This window comes from Pseudochaenichthys georgianus, chromosome 13, assembly GCF_902827115.2.
Source record: "Pseudochaenichthys georgianus chromosome 13, fPseGeo1.2, whole genome shotgun sequence".
Taxonomy (NCBI): Eukaryota; Metazoa; Chordata; class Actinopteri; order Perciformes; family Channichthyidae; genus Pseudochaenichthys; species Pseudochaenichthys georgianus.
This window is the reverse complement of record NC_047515.1, coordinates 36,502,252-36,522,900: the sequence shown is the minus strand read 5'-3', so window position 1 is coordinate 36,522,900 and position 20,649 is coordinate 36,502,252. Positions and strand designations below refer to the sequence as shown.

The 20,649-nt window shown below is 41.2% G+C and overlaps 1 protein-coding gene across 3 annotated transcripts in view; it reads left to right on the top strand.

The window, feature by feature from the left end:
• Window positions 1–20,079, top strand: part of vaspb (vasodilator stimulated phosphoprotein b) — a 33,859-nt gene extending 13,780 nt beyond the window's left edge. Inside the window, exons 2-15 of one of the 3 annotated variants that reach the window (XM_034097054.2) lie at window positions 5,042–5,213; window positions 8,930–9,110; window positions 10,062–10,094; window positions 10,240–10,303; window positions 13,342–13,439; window positions 13,800–14,113; window positions 14,968–15,104; window positions 15,235–15,286; window positions 15,438–15,465; window positions 16,066–16,105; window positions 16,277–16,333; window positions 17,590–17,662; window positions 18,075–18,132; window positions 18,228–20,079. In XM_034097054.2, coding sequence (XP_033952945.1) covers window positions 5,042–5,213; window positions 8,930–9,110; window positions 10,062–10,094; window positions 10,240–10,303; window positions 13,342–13,439; window positions 13,800–14,113; window positions 14,968–15,104; window positions 15,235–15,286; window positions 15,438–15,465; window positions 16,066–16,105; window positions 16,277–16,333; window positions 17,590–17,662; window positions 18,075–18,132; window positions 18,228–18,262 — 1,342 coding nt within the window. In that variant the 3' untranslated portion in view covers window positions 18,263–20,079. The remainder of the gene's footprint in view (window positions 1–5,041; window positions 5,214–8,929; window positions 9,111–10,061; window positions 10,095–10,239; window positions 10,304–13,341; window positions 13,440–13,799; window positions 14,114–14,967; window positions 15,105–15,234; window positions 15,287–15,437; window positions 15,466–16,065; window positions 16,106–16,276; window positions 16,334–17,589; window positions 17,663–18,074; window positions 18,133–18,227) is intronic. The other 2 variants (XM_034097055.2, XM_034097056.2) reach the window with 2 other exon arrangements.
• Window positions 20,080–20,649: the final 570 nt, after the last annotated feature.

The following is a 20,649-nucleotide window of genomic DNA, read 5'->3' as shown; positions in this document are numbered from 1 at the left end:
GAAGGCTTGATGCAGATCAGGGAGCGCTGCAGTATTTATACATCCCGAGTTCACCTGCCTAAGTGACAGACGGGCATTGAGCCCATTGGTTTTAGTCCACTGTTGATTCTTTCAAGGTGCCTTCTCTTCCTTTAAAATCCTTTCTCCCACTGTTGTAAAAATAATGATTTAGCATCCTATTGATTGCCTTTCATTTAAAGTGGACCTATTAAGCTATATTGGAAACATATATTGTAGGGCTATACCTATACAAAACATGTCTGTGAAGTGTTTTGCTTAAAATACCAAACGGATCACCCACTGTAGCCATGCCTCATATCCCTCTTTTGCAGCCCTGTTGCAAACAGGCCGATTCTGCTAGCCTTTGTCGCGTCACACAGCTTTCCCCTGCTGGAGATTTCTACCGGGAGAAGCTCAGCTAAATGCTGCGGTGATTAGGCTCCTAACCACTTCAATCTTTATTTCTGAAACAGCATGGAGCTCAAACCTTTCTCTCTCGCAGGGTTTACCGCAAGGACATGACGTCACACATTTTCTCTCCAGTAGCGTTAGCTCCATGGCTAGCTCTGAGTGTTAGCATGCTTGCTAATGTAAACATACAGCATATTACTCCCAAAACACGCCGGCATTGTTTCTGATACAGCACATAGCTTGACATGTTCTTTCTTAAGTGTTTACTGCTAGAACAGTGCCATTATATGTATTATATATATATATATATATAATATATATATATATATATAACAACTTTACTCTAAGCCTCCAGCAGACATCCTGCTGAATACACAGACACACAGCTGCGACTGTATACGGAGACGATGGGTTGGGACGCGTCACGTTGGCCGGATGTCGCCAATGACGTTATAGGGGCGAAAATTCTCAATCTGCTTGTTAGCACCCCCCGGTTTTTTTTTTATGATGTGGGTACGGAGGAAAAAAGAGGGTTTTGTTTTCCGACACTTTGTGAGTTCCCCGACACACCGGGGACACATATTTATGTATAAAAGACATCACAAAGTGCATTTTGCATGATAGGTGCCCTTTAGGATCCAAGATTAACATCACAAAACCAGGATATTACATGTACATCCACTTTATTTGTCAAACTGAGAATACAAATTCAATCCAAGTCCATGAGAATGTTTTTAAACTATTGTATGAGCATAAGAGTTTAAACTAAATTGGATTTGAGCTCGTCGATATAAAGATATATGAGTTACAAACATCCATCCTATAACGATATGTCGACATAAATGCATCTTACAGATATACATTTAAAGTAAGGGCTCCTTACAGTATGATAGCATTTTAGGACTGTTTCTATGTATCCTCAACTTTTAAATGAACCTCTCTGATGTTTAGGTTCCTTCTTCATCCAGACCACATTGCATCACTATCTGTTTTTATACATGTTTATATTAGGAGCGCTTTCTCACTCAGCAACACTTATAAACTGTCCAAATACTGTTCAAGATTAGATGGCGCTTTCCTTATAGTTCTGACGTTTCTTTTAGGAATGTTTTCTGCCGGAAAGCCCTCTGTCTTTAGACCCTCGCATGAAAAACTCCCAAAGGAACTCCACAGTTAGCAGAGAGAAATATGTTTAACCTCAGGGGGAGCAACAGAGGAGGAACCCTCTCCCAGGACAGATGTTGCACTTTTACATTAAAGAGGCTTTTGGGGGTGTTCCCCTTTCCTTTGGTGTGTTAAAGGTTTTTGAGCATGTCATTGTTTTTCAAGTGCAAAAATCCTGTAATTCCCTCCATTTCTCCCCCTACTTCTCCATTGGACTCCTTTGTTTAATTCTGCAACATAGTGACATCACTATGTGCAGGGGGTCCGCGGGGTCTTAAAAAGTATTAAAAGTTGATAAATCAATTTAGCGAAAATGAAGGCTATTAAAAAGTATTAAAGGGCATTTTCCAAGGTATTACATTTCGTAGCTTGTTTTCAATAAGTATATAAATGGTCCAGAGAGGTTGTGTTCTAGAGTCTGCCTGAATGTAGTCATGGTGTAGGTGTGTAGTGTGATTCTGTGTAGTTTATTTATGGCATCCCGTTGGATTTGACGTCATCTGAACAGGACATCGCACGCTCACTGCTTGATAGCGCGCGACGGTCTGTTTACGCCGGGTGTTAAGCAACATCGTTATGGGGAAATGCAAGTTGGTTGGAAGATAAGGAGGAAGGACAATCAATACTGTATATAGTAAATGTGAGGTACAGTGTGTCGCCAAGGTAACTGGTTACAACTCCAAGTGGCGATGAGGTCTTAAAATGTGTAGAAAGGGTCTTAAAAGGTCTTGCATTTGACTTCAGGATTCCTGCATGTACCCTGCATGTAACACTTATGCTTCTATTGGCTAGTGCTCCAACACATTGTACGTGATAGGCCAAGGGGCGGGACGTCTCCAAGCGGTTGACCAATCACAACACAATTAAGACCTTTTCTAACATTAAAGCATGGAGACATGTCACAGTAGAGGAACTAAATAGAAACATGAACCTAAACATTAGCATCATCATCCTCTTTCAACAATATTCCAGGTGCCCCCAACAAATGATAGTGTTTGTTATTTAAAATGTGAAATGCAGACTCACTCGCAAAGGACTTAAAAAGGAGATGAAAGTAAATTAAACCACAATCGCTACAGGTGGCCACATCGGCACAATTACTATGACGTGTGCTGAATAACACAATCACAGGAAGCCAATTTTATATAACACACTTTCCTATGATTGACAGCAACCCCAGAGATATGTTGTGTGTTTTTCACACATACTGTGTGTGTGTGTGTGTGTGTGTGTGTGTGTGTGTGTGTGTGTGTGTGTGTGTGTGTGTGTGTGTGTGTGTGTGTGTGTGTGTGTGTGTGTGTGTGTGTGTGTGTGTGTGTGTGTGTGTGTGTGTGTGTGTGTATAGTTCATTCTGAGACAGTCCTTTTTAGGCAGTGTTGGCAGCAGGAAGTGGGTTGTGGCTTTGCTGCTGGGTCACAGGAAGTAGCAGATTGTATCACGGGCGGGACAGATGGAGGGAGAGGGGGAGAGGACTTGGGGAAAGCAAAGGGGGGGAAATGAGGAGAAAAGGGGGAGAAATGGTAAAAAGGGGGAAATTACGCCAGCCACCATTTCTTCCTGTGTTCTACTTCCTGTACTACATTTGTTTAGGCCTGTGGTATTCCTCTCTACAGTACAATGCGTTTCCTCATCACACTCTGCACTAGTGCTGCGTACCGGCAAGCCGAACCGGTACTGGACTTGTAAAAAGTTTCGGTTCAAGTCCGGTTAAAACCGGAACGTCGGGAACCGGTACTTGGACTCGCAAAAAGACTAGCACTTACGTATATTCTGGTGTCTGTTGTTATTTAAACATTCCCTGATAAACGTTATTCAGCGTCAATAAATGGGTGCTAATCCCAGTGTGCTCAGTGTACAACATCACATGTCATTTCACCTTCGATTCACGGTTTGAAAACGTAGCCTTTCGCCACATGCTAATGCTAACCGGAAGTGAAGAATTTTCAGAATAAAAGTATTAGTTAAGTTAATAGTGTGAACTTCCGGTTTTTTCAGAATAAAACTGATTTAAATTAAATAGTGTATTTAATTCAAAATGACGCCATATCAACATTGATTTTAATTTCTAACAGTATGTATGTACATCACTATGTATGTAGTATGTACTGTATAATGTACACATGTAGAGTTGTAGAAAATACATGTACAGACAGTACAGTACACTCTGACTGTACAGTCACTACAGTGTAGCCTATACTGTACAGTAGGTGTGTAACAGTGTAATGCGTATAGTCTACTCTACACTCTACCTTTCAGCAACGTTTTAGGGATTTAGGCTCAGTCAGCTCAGGGACTGTTTGGTTACTTTAGTTTGGTAAATGAAATAAATGTTTGAACTTTGTAGTAGTTCACTGTAGTTGCTGTCATAAGTCATTTGTAGACTAAGTGGCAAAAAGTGTTATTTTTACATTTGTACTTTGTAGAGAAATGTAGACACAAGTTGGAAGGGAGCGCAATAAACCTGACGAGTTTGAATTTGAGTTGATTATGAGTTAATTTTCAATTGATAATTAGCTCACAATAAGTTCACTTTAGTTACTCACACAACTTGACACAAGCCATGGGTTCAGGTCCGGACTTATAAGTCCGGACCTGAACCTGAACCTCTGGACTTGAGTCCGGACCTGAACCTGAATGTGAGTCCAGGTACGCAGCACTACTCTGCACCCACTATACTGCTTGCTAAACTTGCAAAATGTGCATGCATTCCTGGATGTGTTGTAACTTGTGTGCGAGACTATAAATAAACGTGTTGTCGCTGATCTCACAGCACATGTTTGCTGGTGGAGGAGTGTGTGGAGGTGGAGGTTGATGTGTCGCAGGTGGAAGATTTTCAACTTCCCGTCTTTGTCAGCTTCCATTGTTGTCTCGCCTCCCATCTCGCTTGGCATCACACTCTTTCTCTCTCCTCTCAGATCAACACTTTGTCTGCAATCTATCGCTCAGTCCTTCATTCTCTCCCTTTTGTATGTATGTCTAAACATGTGTGGTGTTGTGATAAAGAAAGTCATGACAAACTGGTGAGAGAAATCAGAGGGCTTTTTACTTTATTATTACAGGATGTCTGAATTATTGACGTGAAGTCCGACTTCTTAGTTTTTCGCTACAGCATGGACAAAACCTCTGTGATCCCCCTCTGTATGATGTGAGCTACACGGGGCATATTATCTCTGCTGCTATCAGCACTATCTGTTCCTACAGTGGAGACCCTGTCCACTCTCTCACACTCCTGCGACACTTCAACACACTGCAGCATGGTTCAGCTAAAGGCTTTTCCTCCGTTTCAAACGATGAACCAGTGCATGGTGGTAGTTATGATGGCGGTAGTGATGGTTCCTACTGATGTCCAGTGGTCTCCAGTCAGTGCAACACATGTCTCTTGTGCTGATTCCTCTGCTATCTACAAGTCAAATCTATACACTGCATCAAATTAACGTTTCTTTCTGTCTTTCCCTCTGTGTTGCAGTGAGTCGAGTATTTGCCAGGCTCGGGCCACTGTGATGATCTATGACGATGGCAACAAGAAGTGGCTGCCGGCGGGCGCGGGCCCTCAGGCCTTCAGCCGAGTCCAGATCTATCACAACCCCACCACCAACGCCTTCAGGATAGTGGGGCGCAAGATGCAGGCGGACCAGCAGGTGTGTAGCAGCTTCTGGGCTAGCATTCGTTTTATAACCTTACATCTGGTACACACTGTGGTGCAGTGATGTCATATTTCTACGTTGGACCCTGAAGGCAGCATCTCCCGGTTTCCCTGCACAAAAAATTACTGTAGAAAACGATCTCCTTGGCAAACAAACGTTTATGACGTTTCGTTCAGCAGGATAATCTGCACATGTTAACACCACTTTGTGATTTCTGAAGTAAAAAGCTGGCATTCGGCTAAAAAGGAACTACATCACGGTCACATGACTTCACATCATCACCGCTAAGCTTAAGGCGGCTAATGTTGGGCGTGATGACGTTTATTCCTCTCATTTATACACTTCTTAGCGACCGCTGTTTTTTTAATTCACCAGTGGGGTATTAACTGACGTCGTAGAACAAAAATGTCTTCAATTTGACCCTATTTCAAAAAACCATTAAGGCTAAAATGCTGACTCATTCCCGGGATTTAGGACTCATTCCTGCACCAAGACCTAGGTGACTTCATCGATATCCTTTATGATCATTTAACAATACCTAAGAAAGCATTATTGTCAATCACTCCCATTGTATTGCTTATTTTAAGTGCATTATTTGGCGATAAAGTACTTGGGATAATGACAGCCTGGACTGTGTACCCGCTACAGTACAACTGATAACAGCTGAACAACTGCACTGGTATCACCTCTACTGATACAATTCATCTTATTTGGATTTATTGCCAAATCTCTGCACACGTAATCGTGCCAGTAACGGTGTGTGTTTTTATGTGAACACTTCTGCAAATGCTCGAGAGGAAGCGAGTACACAATACCAAGCTTACAGGTGAGTTTCATGTTTTTATTGTGTAAAACTTCCCGTTATGGTTTTCATGGTACATTCCAGTACAAAACGTGGATTCACGCGTCTTTATATACCAGAAGTAAACAATAAAACACACTACATGTAAGGGAAAGCAGGATATGGCTTCTTTAAGGTGATTCTGTGGAGCATCTCGTGTTATCTTTGGGCGTGACGTTGGCACAATGAGAAGAGAGACCGTCCGGTGAACCCGTCATGTCAAAGGGGAACAAAAGTGTCCTAATCAACACGCTATGACTCACCAGATATCGCTTTATAGATAAGGGTGGGCAGACGTTAAAAAGCCGAGTACACTATGTCTGGGTGGGTCTATTCCCGACTGCGGTTTCTCCTCCTTTAAACATGCAGGAGTGAGCGTGTTCCCCAGAGACGGGCCTTAAAGTGGATTGTGTTTCCTCAGATAGTTAGCTTGTTCTTCCGTTTCCTGTAACAATTTAGGAAGTAGCATGACACCCAATAAGGACTCTATATGTATCTAATGCAGACATGCAATCTGGTTTAGGATGTGAGCAGAATATAAGGGGCTGTATTTTCGATGTACTACCATGTTTCCTACTGCCTGTGATTGTCGTTATGAAGAGTAACTTTTTGTTGGTTTGTGTCCCAGCCCATTTTTATGATCGCTAGGACCGGTGTCTAAATGTTTTTCTACAGGCATTATGGCTTTTTGAACACACTGCCTTCTTTAACTTAAGAAATAACATAATATGCCCCTTTAATCCTAATTGATTACAATTTCACTTGCTACCCTCTCTTTTCACTGCATGTTTTTTTCCCAAAACTTTATTGAAAAACAGTTTCAACAACAACCACCTCAGAAAAAGGCCCATCCCATCCATGCTCATATAGTCAAATCACACTGAGGCAATTATAAGCAGGAACGAGAGCTAGAAAGAAAAATAAATAAATTGAATAAGAATCTCTTATTAGAGAAAGATTGAATTGATCGGCTGTATCTTCATATACAGATATGAGGGGAAGGTAGTTCAATATATACATATGTGCAGGTGCAATTCATTTGTGCATATTATATGTTTGGAAATCACAAGGAGGTTTAATTTACGACAAGAAAAGAGGTTTTTGAATGACTGAAGGTCATTTCAATCTAAATGAAATCTTTGGTGATGATTACAAGGGTACATCTTGTTCATCAAATAAAAAATGTCCCTTAGATCTGGAGGGGTTCTGAGCTTTATCAAACGATTGTTGGGCATTTTGGTTGGGTCTCCTCTCCTCCCATCTGCTCTGTGGAATCCAGCGGCTGTTAAACAAATGGTGAAATGGCGAGTCAGCACATTCACTCAAACCCAGAGCATTTCCCCCGCTGGCTCACGGCTTCACGCCACCTGCTGGGTGCAAAACAAACCAACTCAGGCCAACACAAATAAAGCAGAAGATATCATTTTTCACACTTAGACTTTATTGAGTTTCTTCACACAATATACAACGCAAGAAACGTCAGCCGAACATCAACACTGTTCCCAGACAGCAGGCTATAGAGTTTTCAGAAAGTAAATTCCTCTGTGGAGAAAGATGCTGATATACCAATGCATATCGTTCACATAGTCAACGTTAGTGGAATAAGAGTACTTGTCCATGGACAAGTGAGTTTGGCAATTTACTTGTTTGAATACATTTTCCACTTGTCCAGAATGGACAAAAATTGGGGCCACTGGAATCTTCTTCTTCGCCATCGTATTTTACACTTTCCCACGGATTTTATGATACCGCTAACGTAAGTGAGCGGTAAGATTTTACTGCATCACACAAAGGGTTGGGTATCGTTTGGATTTTAACGATTCCGGTTCTGCTTTTCGATTCCGGTTATTTTCGGTTCTCAGTTCCAGTTCTTTGAGAGGGTCAAAATAAGTCCCATGACAAACTAGAAAAATATATTTATGAAAACATTAAGTGAAATCTGTATTCCTATTTACAAATCACTTCATACTGTTGAATTTCTTACGATTATTGAATACAATTATATAAAAATAATCTCTGCATTGTTTAGTTGGTTCTAAGTGGTGCAGTTTGAGAATGTACAATTGGCCCAGTGTCCTCTGATGTTATACTGCAACCTGCCTGTGAGACACAGTCCAACCACACATGTCCAACACATAGGACATAACCTAATAATAAAATACATTATATTTATAGCCTATAGGCCTAGCGCTTTTCTACAACTCAAAGACGCGTGCACGCATTTATTTGCTTTTACAAACACATGAGCTAAAACGCTTAATAACCTTCATTACGTGTTAGAGAAAGAACATAAGAAAGGCTGACAAAGATGCGGCTGTTAAACGGGCAGCGGATCTGCTGTGTGTAGAAAGAGAGAGAGAGAGAGAGACGCTGAGCTGCACCGTGCAGCGATCAGCTGATACGGAGCATATGAGAGAGCTGCAGTCCGCGCGGCTCGGCCTCGCTTCCTGTCCTCACAACTCTTATTAATCCCGGTACCGGACAATTGTTATTTGTTCCTACTCGTAACCGAGTTTTGCTTCCCAACCCTGCCACTGTGCTACACTTCCCGCTCCGCTCCGCCCGCCCCGTTAACTGTACAGAAAGCGGCGAGATGCATTTCCTTATGAATCGACAAGCAGAACCGAAATTACATTTCTAAACGAACAATGGCGGACACGTACAATTTGCGAATGAGTTCTGCCTTTTGTAAACTGAATGTATCAATCATTTGTCAATAAATCAGGGCGAAAAACGTCACTTGTCCGGTGGACAAGTCAATTGAAAGATCTACTTGTCCGATATTGTGAATAACACGTCCCGGACGGTGGGACGTGTACTTTTTCGCACACTGTCTTACCCTTGCATTGATTGGCTGTTTTCTCCCCAGGTGGTTATTAACTGTCCAATAGTGAAAGGGCTCAAGTATAACCAGGCCACGCCCAACTTCCACCAGTGGAGAGATGCCCGGCAGGTGTGGGGGCTGAACTTCGGCAGCAAAGAGGACGCCACTCTGTTCGCCAACGGCATGTCTCACGCTCTGGAGGTGATCACCTCCATGGCAGACGCAGGTAAATAAACACGTCACAAGATTCACCAGCAACCGTTGGGCACAATAATGATCGCCTCGCTGCACATTATCCCCCTTATAACACGCTTACATATTAGAGGTCACCTATTATGCAAAATCCACTTGTTCATGTCTTTCATACATAAGCATGTGTCCCCTCTGTGGAAAGAGACTCTGAAAGTTTCAGGAGAAAAGATTCTCTCTCTTTTTGTCCTGATCCATTGCTATAAAAACCTGTCTGAAAATGAGCTGATCAGATTTTGCCCACTTTATGATGTCATAACGATTTTTTGGCTTGTGTAACCATTAGCCAATCAGCAACCAAGGTAACCCACCCCCCACCTTATCACCTGAATCTCCTCCTAGAGCACCATTGAGTTCTTTGTAACCAAATATCTCTCAGAGGGGCGTGGGGAGGGGCTCCTTATTTTCATCTAAAGTAACAGACAGAGAATCAGCACTTTTGAAACAGGGCTGAAACAGAGGGGATTATGGGTAATGCTGCAATGATGTGTTTGGTGTTTGGAGCCAAACACTTCAGCGACATGTTCTGTATAAATCTGAGAGCTATAATATATTGATGAAAAACAGTATAATAGGGGACCTTGAAATCAAACCAACGACTGGACTCACAATTATTGATTCAAAATGATTTAAAGTACAACAGTCTAGAATAATAGACGTATTTTCCCTACATAAAACCATAACATTATCCTGCCATAATCCAGCTGTCGGAAACATTTTCCAAGGTTTTCTGCAGATTTCTTTGTGCAAAAATGTGATTTTAACTGCACTGTTTTGTGATATCTGTTTTATTCTGGGTCATTCGATCTGATTTGAACCGTTGCAAACGTGTTACTGTTGAAACAATTGAACAGTGTGGCAAACCTAGTGCAATTAAACACCATAAAACCCTCTTCTGCCCCTTCTGTTATATGACGGCTGTCTACAGAGGTTGCACACTCATCTGAATGGGTAGAAGAAGGTGTGTACATCGAAAAAAGCACATAAACAGCTGGATACAATTCAAAGAGTGTCATAAAATACAAATCATAAACTGTTCAAGAATGTTTAACATCATACACAACAATTTTCCACTTTAATTAATAATGTTTTCTGTACTTTGCCAGGCTACGCAACTCTCCCCCGTCCAGTCTCAAATGGACCCACTCCAGAAGAGCTGGAACAGCGAAGGTAATTTCACCAAACTTTACTTTTTATTTTTAAATTTCAATAAACCACCAGCCACTTTTTATTCGGGAATCCAATCAGAGCAGACTGGGTGCTGCAGCACAGGCAGTATGAGACAAATAAAGTATATATCATAGTGGTGGTAATATGTGGAGATTTTCCAATTGAACAACGATTTGCCACAGATTATTTTTTGCAATAATCCAAACTCCAATTTAAGAAATCCCATTGGACTTTTGGGGAGCCCTTATGATGCTAATACTTCCTCACTGCACCACTCTATAGGTTTTTGTATCCAAACTGTGCCCCCCTAGTGTATGCACCTTCACATACTGCAGTCTGTGTTCAGCACAAAACACGAAGCAGAAGTGTCAGTATTTGTTAAAAAAGCAGAAGCAGGTTGTTTCACCGTGCAGACTCACGGTTTGATGTTCTGCGCGGCCATGTGAAGTTCATGTTTCTAAGCAAACCACCCTCTCGGTTTTAGTTGCATAACAATCAATAGCAAGTCAAGCTGTCTTGGCTTTGCGGTAGTCCTGTTTTGCACACACACACACACACACACACACACACACACACACACACACACACACACACACACACATATGTAGAGGATTTGATGGCATTAGTGTGACGGTGCTAAACCCTCCCTCAGCCCCCTTAGGGTTAAAGGTTAGAAAGACAGCAAGGCGCACGCCTCCCATCAGTCCCGCCGCCATCTATCTGTGGGATAGAGACTTGGATTAACGTTTTAATCTCATTTAGACCAAAAGGTAATGTGTTGCACAGCAGGGCAGGCTTTGTGATTGGCTCCGAGGACTGTCTTGTCAAGTTTCCATTAAACCCAGCGGCTGATGACCAGGCCTGGGGAGCAATGGATTACATGTAAAAGGAATATGTAATCAGGATACAACAAAAAGCATTCCCTTACAGTTACATAAAACAAAATGTAATCCGATTACATTTCTAAAGATTGTGGATTACTAGAAGGATTAAAATGTAGTAAAAACCTAAAAAGAGCAGATAGTGTTTGTTGTAAAAGGATCAGACTTTATTTCTTCTCTGTAAGCTGAACTGTTCTGGAGGCTAACACTTTAAATGTGAATCTATTCGCCTACGGCCTGAATCTGCTTTATGGTTTCACTTTCTTTGGTTCATTTGTTCCGTTTTTATTTCAGTAGGTGAACTTGTATGTTCATAAAATAGTGTGTTTGATCTTAACTGTGTGTATTAAACTAAAACAGTGCATTTTCAGCTCAGATCTTATTTCACATTTTTAAAACTGTAGTATGTGCTCATGCGTTTCATCGTTGGTACTGTGTAGGCTGAATATGAATATCCTTTATGAAAGGCAGGTTTTCCTTTAAATAAAATCTCTGAGCAGAGGACACATGTTTGATCCTAAATATCTTGGTTTCTTCTTTTCTAAAGTCACATTGTTCCGTTATCTTACATAATACACAAAGTTAAAGGCATCTTATTGATATTTGTTTTCTCTTCGATGTATCTGCATTATATTTGATATTGAGGTCATTCGGGAACATTACATTTATATTGTGATTAGGGTTGCAAAGGGGCGGAACATTTCCGCTAAGTTTCCTGTAAATTACCATGGGAAGTTAAGCTGGGGAATTTGGGAAATATTCCATATTGGAAACTTTCCATGGGAACTAACTGGGAGTTGACGTAATCGAATTGTATCCTATCCAAGCAAAAATATGAACATTTGGTTTTGTCATAAGAAAACATCCATGCAAAGTTATTCATTAAAAAACATATTTAAACAGATTTATTTGTTAGTAGAACAGAACAAGTTTTAATTATTTTATTGAACAATCATTTGTTTCATTGAAGAACAAAAACATGAATGTTGAGTTAAATATTACTTCTGGAAATCATGTGTGCATGTGATGGAGGAATGCACAGTGCCTGTAGGGGGTGTGGTCTCAATAGCCATGCAGTAAGCAGTGTGCTCTGGCATGGATATTCAAGTGTACTTGAATGGCATCTGTTTTAGTCAAGATTATGCTGAAATATACTTTCCCCAACTATATTTAAGTTCCCTATGAAGAGCCAACCTTCAATTTAGAAAATTCCCCGTTTATTCCCGTGGAAAGTTTCCATCTTTGAAAATTCCCGGAATTTTGCAACCCTAATTGTGACACCTAATTGTGACATTTCTCTACAGGTAACTCGTATTCATAACAGATTACATAGTAACCCTCCCTTCCCTGGTGGCTGGTTAGCGAGCCTTTAACACGTTGTAAATCTAGCATGGCTGCAGGTGGTGCTCCATCACATGAATGCTTTCAGCTCTGATGAACATACATTCACAATATTCACCAGTAGAAATACATAAACACTCCTTCTCCCCCCCCCCCCCCCCTCCTGTGCACTCCGCCTAAGTGGATCAGCTGTAAATCTCAGCGACTCTCACTTGTGTGTGTGTATGGACCTCTGAGCTTGTCAGTGTGTGTGTGTTGTTGTGTATACAGCTGTTGTGTGAGGCAGATGTGATGAGGGGGGGGGCTGTAGTGACTGAGGCGGCTGGAATTAGGCCACCCTGTCCAGCTGTGGACGATTTTAGCGATGGGCTAATCAGAAGCTGTAAAATCCACTTTCTTTCAAAATATTGAAAATAAAGGCAGATTATAGCTCAACACTGTGCCAAGTACTACATTTAGAGATTCAGAGTTGTTTGAAAACAATAGGTGTTGGATAGGGTTAATGGCTGCCCTCCACTGAAGTGTGTTCTTGTTGAACAGTAGTCCTTAGTTCAGGAGATTAGGCTTCACAAACTGGTTTCTATGGTGACATTCATGTACAAACGCTCTACAACGGCCCAATATAATAAGACAAATAAATAAAATATGTATATCATATAAAACTGTAGGAATACAAACCTTAAAATGCATTGTACACGTGCAAATGCATGTGTGAGATAATACGTTTCTGCTTCATTTATCCGTCCCGTTGATGACATGTTTTTATTTAGCATGTTTACAGATGTGCGTTGGTGACAGATGTTTGTTGATGTACAGGTTGGAGCAGCAGAGGCTGGAGCAGCAGGAGAGAGAGAGACTGGAGCACGAGAGACTGGAGAATGAGAGACTGGAGAGAGAACGACAAGCTGCTGCAGGTCAGGAAACACGCAGACTGATCAGCACACACCTCAACAACTGCACCTCACTACGATGGGAGTAACCAGGGTGTGTTAGCAAATGTACAGGTGCAGAGCGCGGGTGGGCAGCATGCTAAAGCTATGACGCCCAACAGATCAATTAAAAATGACTGATCAACATGAGGGTGATTGATGAGCACCTTTTTATAAATGCATAAACTACCAGATGTTCTGTATGTTTATTATTATTATTATTTATCAATATCTAAGTGTGTGGTACAAACAGGGAGACTGAAATGTCCTTTCTCACCGTCTAAAGATTCAAATATATATTGTGGTAAATGATACTGATGGTGCCTTTCTGTTTTTGTTTTGTAGTCCCTGTACCTCCTGCTCCCCCGCCGGCCACTGGAGGCCCCCCCCCTCCACCGGCTCCTCCTCCACCCCCCGGCCCTCCTCCGGCTCCTGGACCTCCACCTAGTTCTGGCATCCCTCCTCCACCGGGACCACCTCCCACAGGTCCTCCGCCAGCACCACCCCTACCCATTCCGGGAGGGGGTGGAGGAGGAGGTGGAGGTGGTGGTGGAGGAGGAGGTGGCAGCAGTGATGGAGGCGGAGGAGGTGGTGGTCTCGGAGGACCCGGGGGTTTAGCGGCTGCCTTAGCAGGAGCTAAACTGCGCAAAGTTTCCAAGGTGAGTACGCTGGTTTTACGGCCCTGTCACTCTTGAAGCAACATAGAACATAATTATATTATATTTATTTTGTGCTTCTATAAATCACGAGAGCAACTTATACGGGACATTTCCATCTGCGTCCTGGTCCCGCCCCTTTTAGGGTGAACATGTCTGCCGTCACTTTTGCCAACGTATCATAATATATTCCATACTTGCAACGACTAGTCGACTATTCACCTGAATTGCCGCCCACAGCCAGATTTGAATGCATCACCGACAGTCACTACTTTGACTTATAACATCACGCATGTTTACTTTGACGATTGGCGTTAACCTCATTAGCATCACAATACAGCTGTGATGAAGCGTCCCCGTGTGCTGACTGACCCGTGTTTATGATCTACGTCCTCTTAATGGAGCCCTGATGCCTCGGATATCTTCTTGTATCGTCTTTTTTTAAATAATAATATTTTTTTGTTTTGTTTGACATGCAATACAGAGCAAAGCAGCTTTTCAACAACAGAAAGGGCGTGGCGTCATCTAGCCGGGCAGTGAAGTAGCGCTGCTCTCATCTATAATACAAACGGCCTTCTGCTGCTGCATTGATCCAATCCTAGAGTTGTTTCTACTTGCTTTGCTAGGATTCCTGCAGCCATCGGTAGTCAGTCACTGAGTCATCATGCCCACGCACACACACACACACACACACACACACACACACACACACACACACACACACACACACACACACACACACACACACACACACACACACACACACACACACACACACACCCACACACCACACACACCACACACACCACACACACACAACTCCTGCTGAACTCTTCTCTGCTGTTTGCTGCCCTCAGCAGGAGGACGGAGCTCCTGCAGCTCCGATTGGCCGAGCTGACTCCAGCCGCGGCAGCACCTCCGGGGGAGGGGGGGGAGGAGGAGGAGGAGGAGGAGGAGGTCTGATGGGAGAAATGAGTGCCATCCTAGCACGAAGGTTAGATAAAATACACAATGCCCACACTGATGAAATAAGACTTGTTTATTGGTTGCATACAAACCCTACTGAAATGCTGTATATATTGTCTGTGTGGTGTTTCAACTCAATTGATTCCTCTGCTCGTTAGGAGAAAAGCTACAGATACTTTGGACAAGCCGGCAGCGAAGCCACAAGAAAATGTAAGAGATGGCATTTATTTGTGTACCTGAAAATAATCAACAAATGTGTTTTTTGATATAGCCTGACACTGTAGCTGATATTTATACAATATAAGCGGCATGATGAGGATGACTCAGTCTGAACACTAAGGGTTCCTTTTTTTTTTTACAGGATGATTCAGAGCCTCAAGGTCAAAGCGGTGAGAACTGAACACTTTTATTTTTCACTTTATTTTTATTTTAGTTGCTGCTTCATTATACAGACATATTCACACCTTTGTCTACGGCTTTCATTTCCATTCAGCTGTATCTACATCAGGGGTGTCAAACTCAATTTCATTGCGGGCCACATTCGCATAAAGGTTGCACTCAAAGGGCCGGTTGTAACTATATAAATATATAATATATATAAAATAATGTATTATATTACATTATTGCCTCTGAGTTGGATCATTATCGGATAGGATAATAACTTAGTAAAACTACGTCTGAAAGCAGAAGTAATCCAGGGCAAATAATTGCACCATGTCACAAAACGAGATGCATTGTGGGACATGTAGTTTATGGGCAATCTGCTTCTGTAAAGTGGCATGTAACCGTATAATAAACGTATTGTATTCTTTGCAAGCTCTTGCGGGGCCACATAAAATGAAGTCGCAGGCCGGATTTGGCCCCCGGAGCAAAGAAAGAAAACAAAATGACAAATGGGAATAAATTGTAGACCACATACACTCCTTCGGAAATTAATCTGACCTTTGTTTGCATGAAAACTCATGCTTTCCTTTGCATATCCTTCCCAGACACCCTGAGAAGACCTTGGGAGAAGTCGTCTATGATCAGGTAATTCAGCCTTTACATATTTCCATGCAGTGAATCCTTTCCCCGCAGGTGTCAGGTGTTTATTCTCACCCTGAGAGTCCATCTGTGCGAGTGTGTGAACATGCGTCTTTGTCAAGCTCTTGTGTGTCTTCCATTTTCATTCTAAGAGGAGTGTGTGTGTCTCACTAACAGGAATAACTCCGTCACCAAGAGCATGGACTCCACCCCCTCATTGTCCCAAGGTTCCAGGTATACATGCTGCCCCTATTCACTCATGGCTTTAGCTCCCCGTGCTTTTATTTGCAGGTTAGCGCAGCATCTTGTCTCTGTGACCGCTCAAAGAGTCCTATTGTGAAACTGGAAATGTTGAGTTACACAAAGTTTCATGTTAGAAATGTCCAGTATGGGTGAACAGCATTTAGGAACTGCTGCTTGCTACTTTGCATATGTTGGATTAGGGCTGCTCGATTATGGCATAAATCATAATCTGGATTATTTGGGTCAATAATTTATATCACGATTATTTATATTATTTACTTTGAAAACATCCATTTATTGGAGAAAAAGAAATTGAACAGTATGTTTTTAACAGTTGATTACACTGAACTTTAAGTATACTTCAACTGAAAAAGCAAAAAATATATATATTTTTTTTTTAAAAAAAGTAAAAAAAAAAAAATCGTTTTATTTCGATTACGTTGTTTTCGTAATCGTTGCAAGCCATAATCGTAATTGCGATTAAAATACGATTAATTGAGCAGCCCTATGTTGGATGTTAATTAGCATTATAGTTTATATGGACAATCAAAACTGGATTGGCCAATTAGGACGATATTGGAGGTTATGGGGGTTATTGAGCAAGCTGAATCCTTTTCTGGTATTTTCAGCATAAAAAAACGGCAGATTGAACCAGTAAATTGCCATATTTGTAGACCAGTAGGTATCCTGTTCACTATTTAAATTAATGCTAAGTAACGCAACCTATGCTAATTGTGCAAATTGCCCAACATATGCAAGTTAGCATCTTTCAGTTTTTAAATGTTGGGGACTCTTTCTATTCATATCTAACATAAAACTACTCAACATTTCTGGGTTCTCATTGCTGGTAAGTAGACATAAGCGTTTTCCAGAGAGGATGGCACCATCTAATGGATCAGAGAGTAGCATGCACCCAGGGGACTCGTAGGTTTTCCAGCCGGGTGTGTCATGGCTGAAAAAGGAAATTCGGCCTGATGGTGTGATTAATGGTTAATGTCACTTCTGAGCTGGGCTCGATGCTGTCTTCCTGTTTTTTCGGTGGGTGTTTCTGAATTGCTATCAGTTCAGAAAGGCTTGGCATCTCTGGTTTGTGGACAACTTTCTACTCACTTTTCCGTCATCGCTCTGTTACTACTACTGGTGAGGTGCTCGTTGTCAATGCAGTGCCATGGACCGTCTTGGCTTCTTCTTGTTTTTCTGAAACACAAACTTTAATAAATACTTCTGTGTTTCTTGTATTCTTATAGGCCGAAGCCTGCTGGCAACAACGGTAACGATGCTGGAGGAATGGAAGACTCGGATTTAGAGAAAATGAAACAGGTGAGTTTCTCATCCTCGCCTAGCAACAGTTTCTCTCCCACACACTCCTTTGTTTAATTCTGGAACATACTGTCATCACTATAGAACACTTGCGCTTCTATTGGCTAGCGCTCCAACACATTGTACGTGATAGGCTAAGGGGAAGGACATCTCTTAATGGTTGATCAATCACAACAGCCAGCCAGCTAACCAATCAGAGCAGACTGGGCTCTGGTTTCAGACAGAGGCTGAAAAGAGGTGCTGCAGCACAGGCAGTAAACATGTCACAGTAAATGCTCAAAATACAAATATGAATAGATACACGATCATAATAGATAACACAAAGAGATCCAGGGTATGTTAAGCTGGCTTTGTAGTACAGGCCTCAGATCACTAGTATCTGTGCTATGACTGACAATCCATTTGTTTGTAGGAAATCCTGGAGGAGGTGCGGAAAGAACTACAAAAAGTCAAGGAAGAAATTATCGGAGGTAAGGATTATTTGCATTAAAAAGTCTTTTTTTATTGATCTTCAAAATACAGTATTTTGGGTACTAAATACTTGTTTCCTCCTTTTCTCCGCCAGCTTTCGTTCAGGAGCTGCAGAAGAGAAGCACATAGTCCTGCTGGGGTTCAGGTGTGAGGAAGGGTGTGATGGATGGAGGTAGTTGGGGACCTCTCCTCTAATGCACCCTCCCATGTAGCCCAGGGATTTCTCTCTTTCCTCCTACACATCTTCTCTTTTCCCTCACACAAAAACATGTGAGCATACCTGCTTACAAGTGCATCGTGCATATTCACTTCATGTAACCCAGGGAACTTCCTCACGTCTCCATCCGGCACTTTTCATCATCCCTCTCTAAACAAAATTGCGACGGTGGTCCCATGCATCCCATCCCTGCCCCTGTTCATTCATCCTGTCCCCTCTCGTGATTTTCTGTTCATCCCATTCAGAGCACATAGCTACAGCCACATTTTGCCATCATGTACACTCATTATAACCCTCTTTTCTGCAGAAACCCTGCTACTTGTGTCTTCTCCCTTCTGCTATCACCATGTACTGATGGAGCAGTCTTCAGTATTCAGGGACGATGTATTAGTCACGTTTTTACTGTAATAACAAGATGCTGGGATCCTTTTTTTTCTCAGTTGGCAAACAATTGTCTAACCTCAAACACTGCTGCAGATAGCTCACATCAGACGTCTGTGGTTAGTCTGTAATGGTAGTTGGAGGGTGGAAAACAACAATGGAGGACGGATCAGAGACTCCCTGACTGCTGCAGTGTGTCGCCGTCAAAGTGGACTAAAAAACAGCACAACAAGCCTTCACTGCTGCGAGAAATGAGAGGACGAGGAGAAGACAAGCAAAGGGAATCTTACGGAGTGCTGTGAAAGAGGAGTGTGTTGTAGTTTTGTGATGTGTGAGAAATGTATTGCACTTGTTCCAGAGGAAGTGTGTCTGTATGCCACGCTGCCTTGACAGACTATTCCCTCTCACTCAACATGAGATATGTGTCGGCCGGTGCAGTGCTTCCCTCACTGTGCTCCCGCTAGTTTATTTCTCTTCCATTCTAGCTATGTTTTCTAACTTTAAAAAACATGACAAACGGCCATGATGAGGTCAATTAATTTGGCCATGACCAACTGCCTTGAGAATAAATATATAAATATATATATATAAGGAAAAATATATATTTGTTTTGAGGGAAAATGTTAGCAAAAATAAAATGGTGTTTCTATTTTAATTGAAATGACTGGTGAATGGGGGATTTCTTTTTCTTTTTTTTTCAATGATTGTTTTTCTTATGAAATGTTATTTTGGGTTTTCTTTTTTCTAATAGAGTCTAGGCTTTTTACACTGAAATATTAAGAAAACAGCTTAGAGACACTGGATTAGAAATGCCTTTATAGTCGAATACAGCTGCTTCTTGAAATGCATTTCTTTGTCTTGAGTCATCTTTTGCTTCCTGCTTTGAGATTTCTTTGAATTATAATACATTTTCTATGAATTGACGAGGGCTGTACTGCACAAACTTGCACTTAAATGAAAACTCCTGTTAAGGCGAGGCATTTAAATTAAAGACTGATTAAAAATGATATGCACGTATTTTTTTGTTAGATTCAAAACAAATTTATTTTAACTTCTGTAACAATTTCAGCTGTGTTTCACATGACTTAATTCTAGACAATAAAAATGTGCTGACTGACTTAACATCCTTAAATTGGAAATGTTAAAGTATTATTGTCCCAAAAATACCCATAACTTGACCAACAAAAAGTGATTTTGTTTTTATAAAAAATGCGTTTAATTGCCTGGTTTCACTAACTTTGGCTGTTTGCTTGTTTTTGTTTTTCAAACTAATATTTCCTCAGAAGGGTTGCCTGTAGCTTTAACAACATGCTGTCATGGATTATAAAAGACTGTGTACTAATTTGAACTGACATGCATCTCTGACTTTATTAACATCTGTATACAGTGCAGTGCAGAGGAACAATATTGTGCAAATATCCTTATATCAATTCAGGTGCAGAGCTATGTGCAAACAAAGTGCAATAATTAGGGCTGATTATTTTCATTATTGATTCATCTGGTCAACTCGTTTGGTCAATGAAATGTCCACTGCATTACGTTTCTTGTTTTACCAACTTCAATTAAATAAGAAGTTTCCTAAAAACATAATTTTCTGTAATTTTTGCACAATTTCTTTTAGTAATGATCAATTATCAAAATAGATAAATATGTTACTTATGATCGACCTATCGTTGCAGCTCTTGGAAGAACAAACGTGTAAACCAAAACTATAAAAATAGAAATAGTGTAAATATAAATACAAGTAGCAAAAACAAATCTAAGTGACTAAAATTGAATGGCGTGGTTTTACTGATTTTGACCATATGCATGTGTTTCTTTATGAAATTAATGTTTTTTCTAATAACATGAGTTGGACTGATGCTTTAAAACATCACGCTGTCACGTTTTTTTTATTTATTTCAATGCAATTTACTAA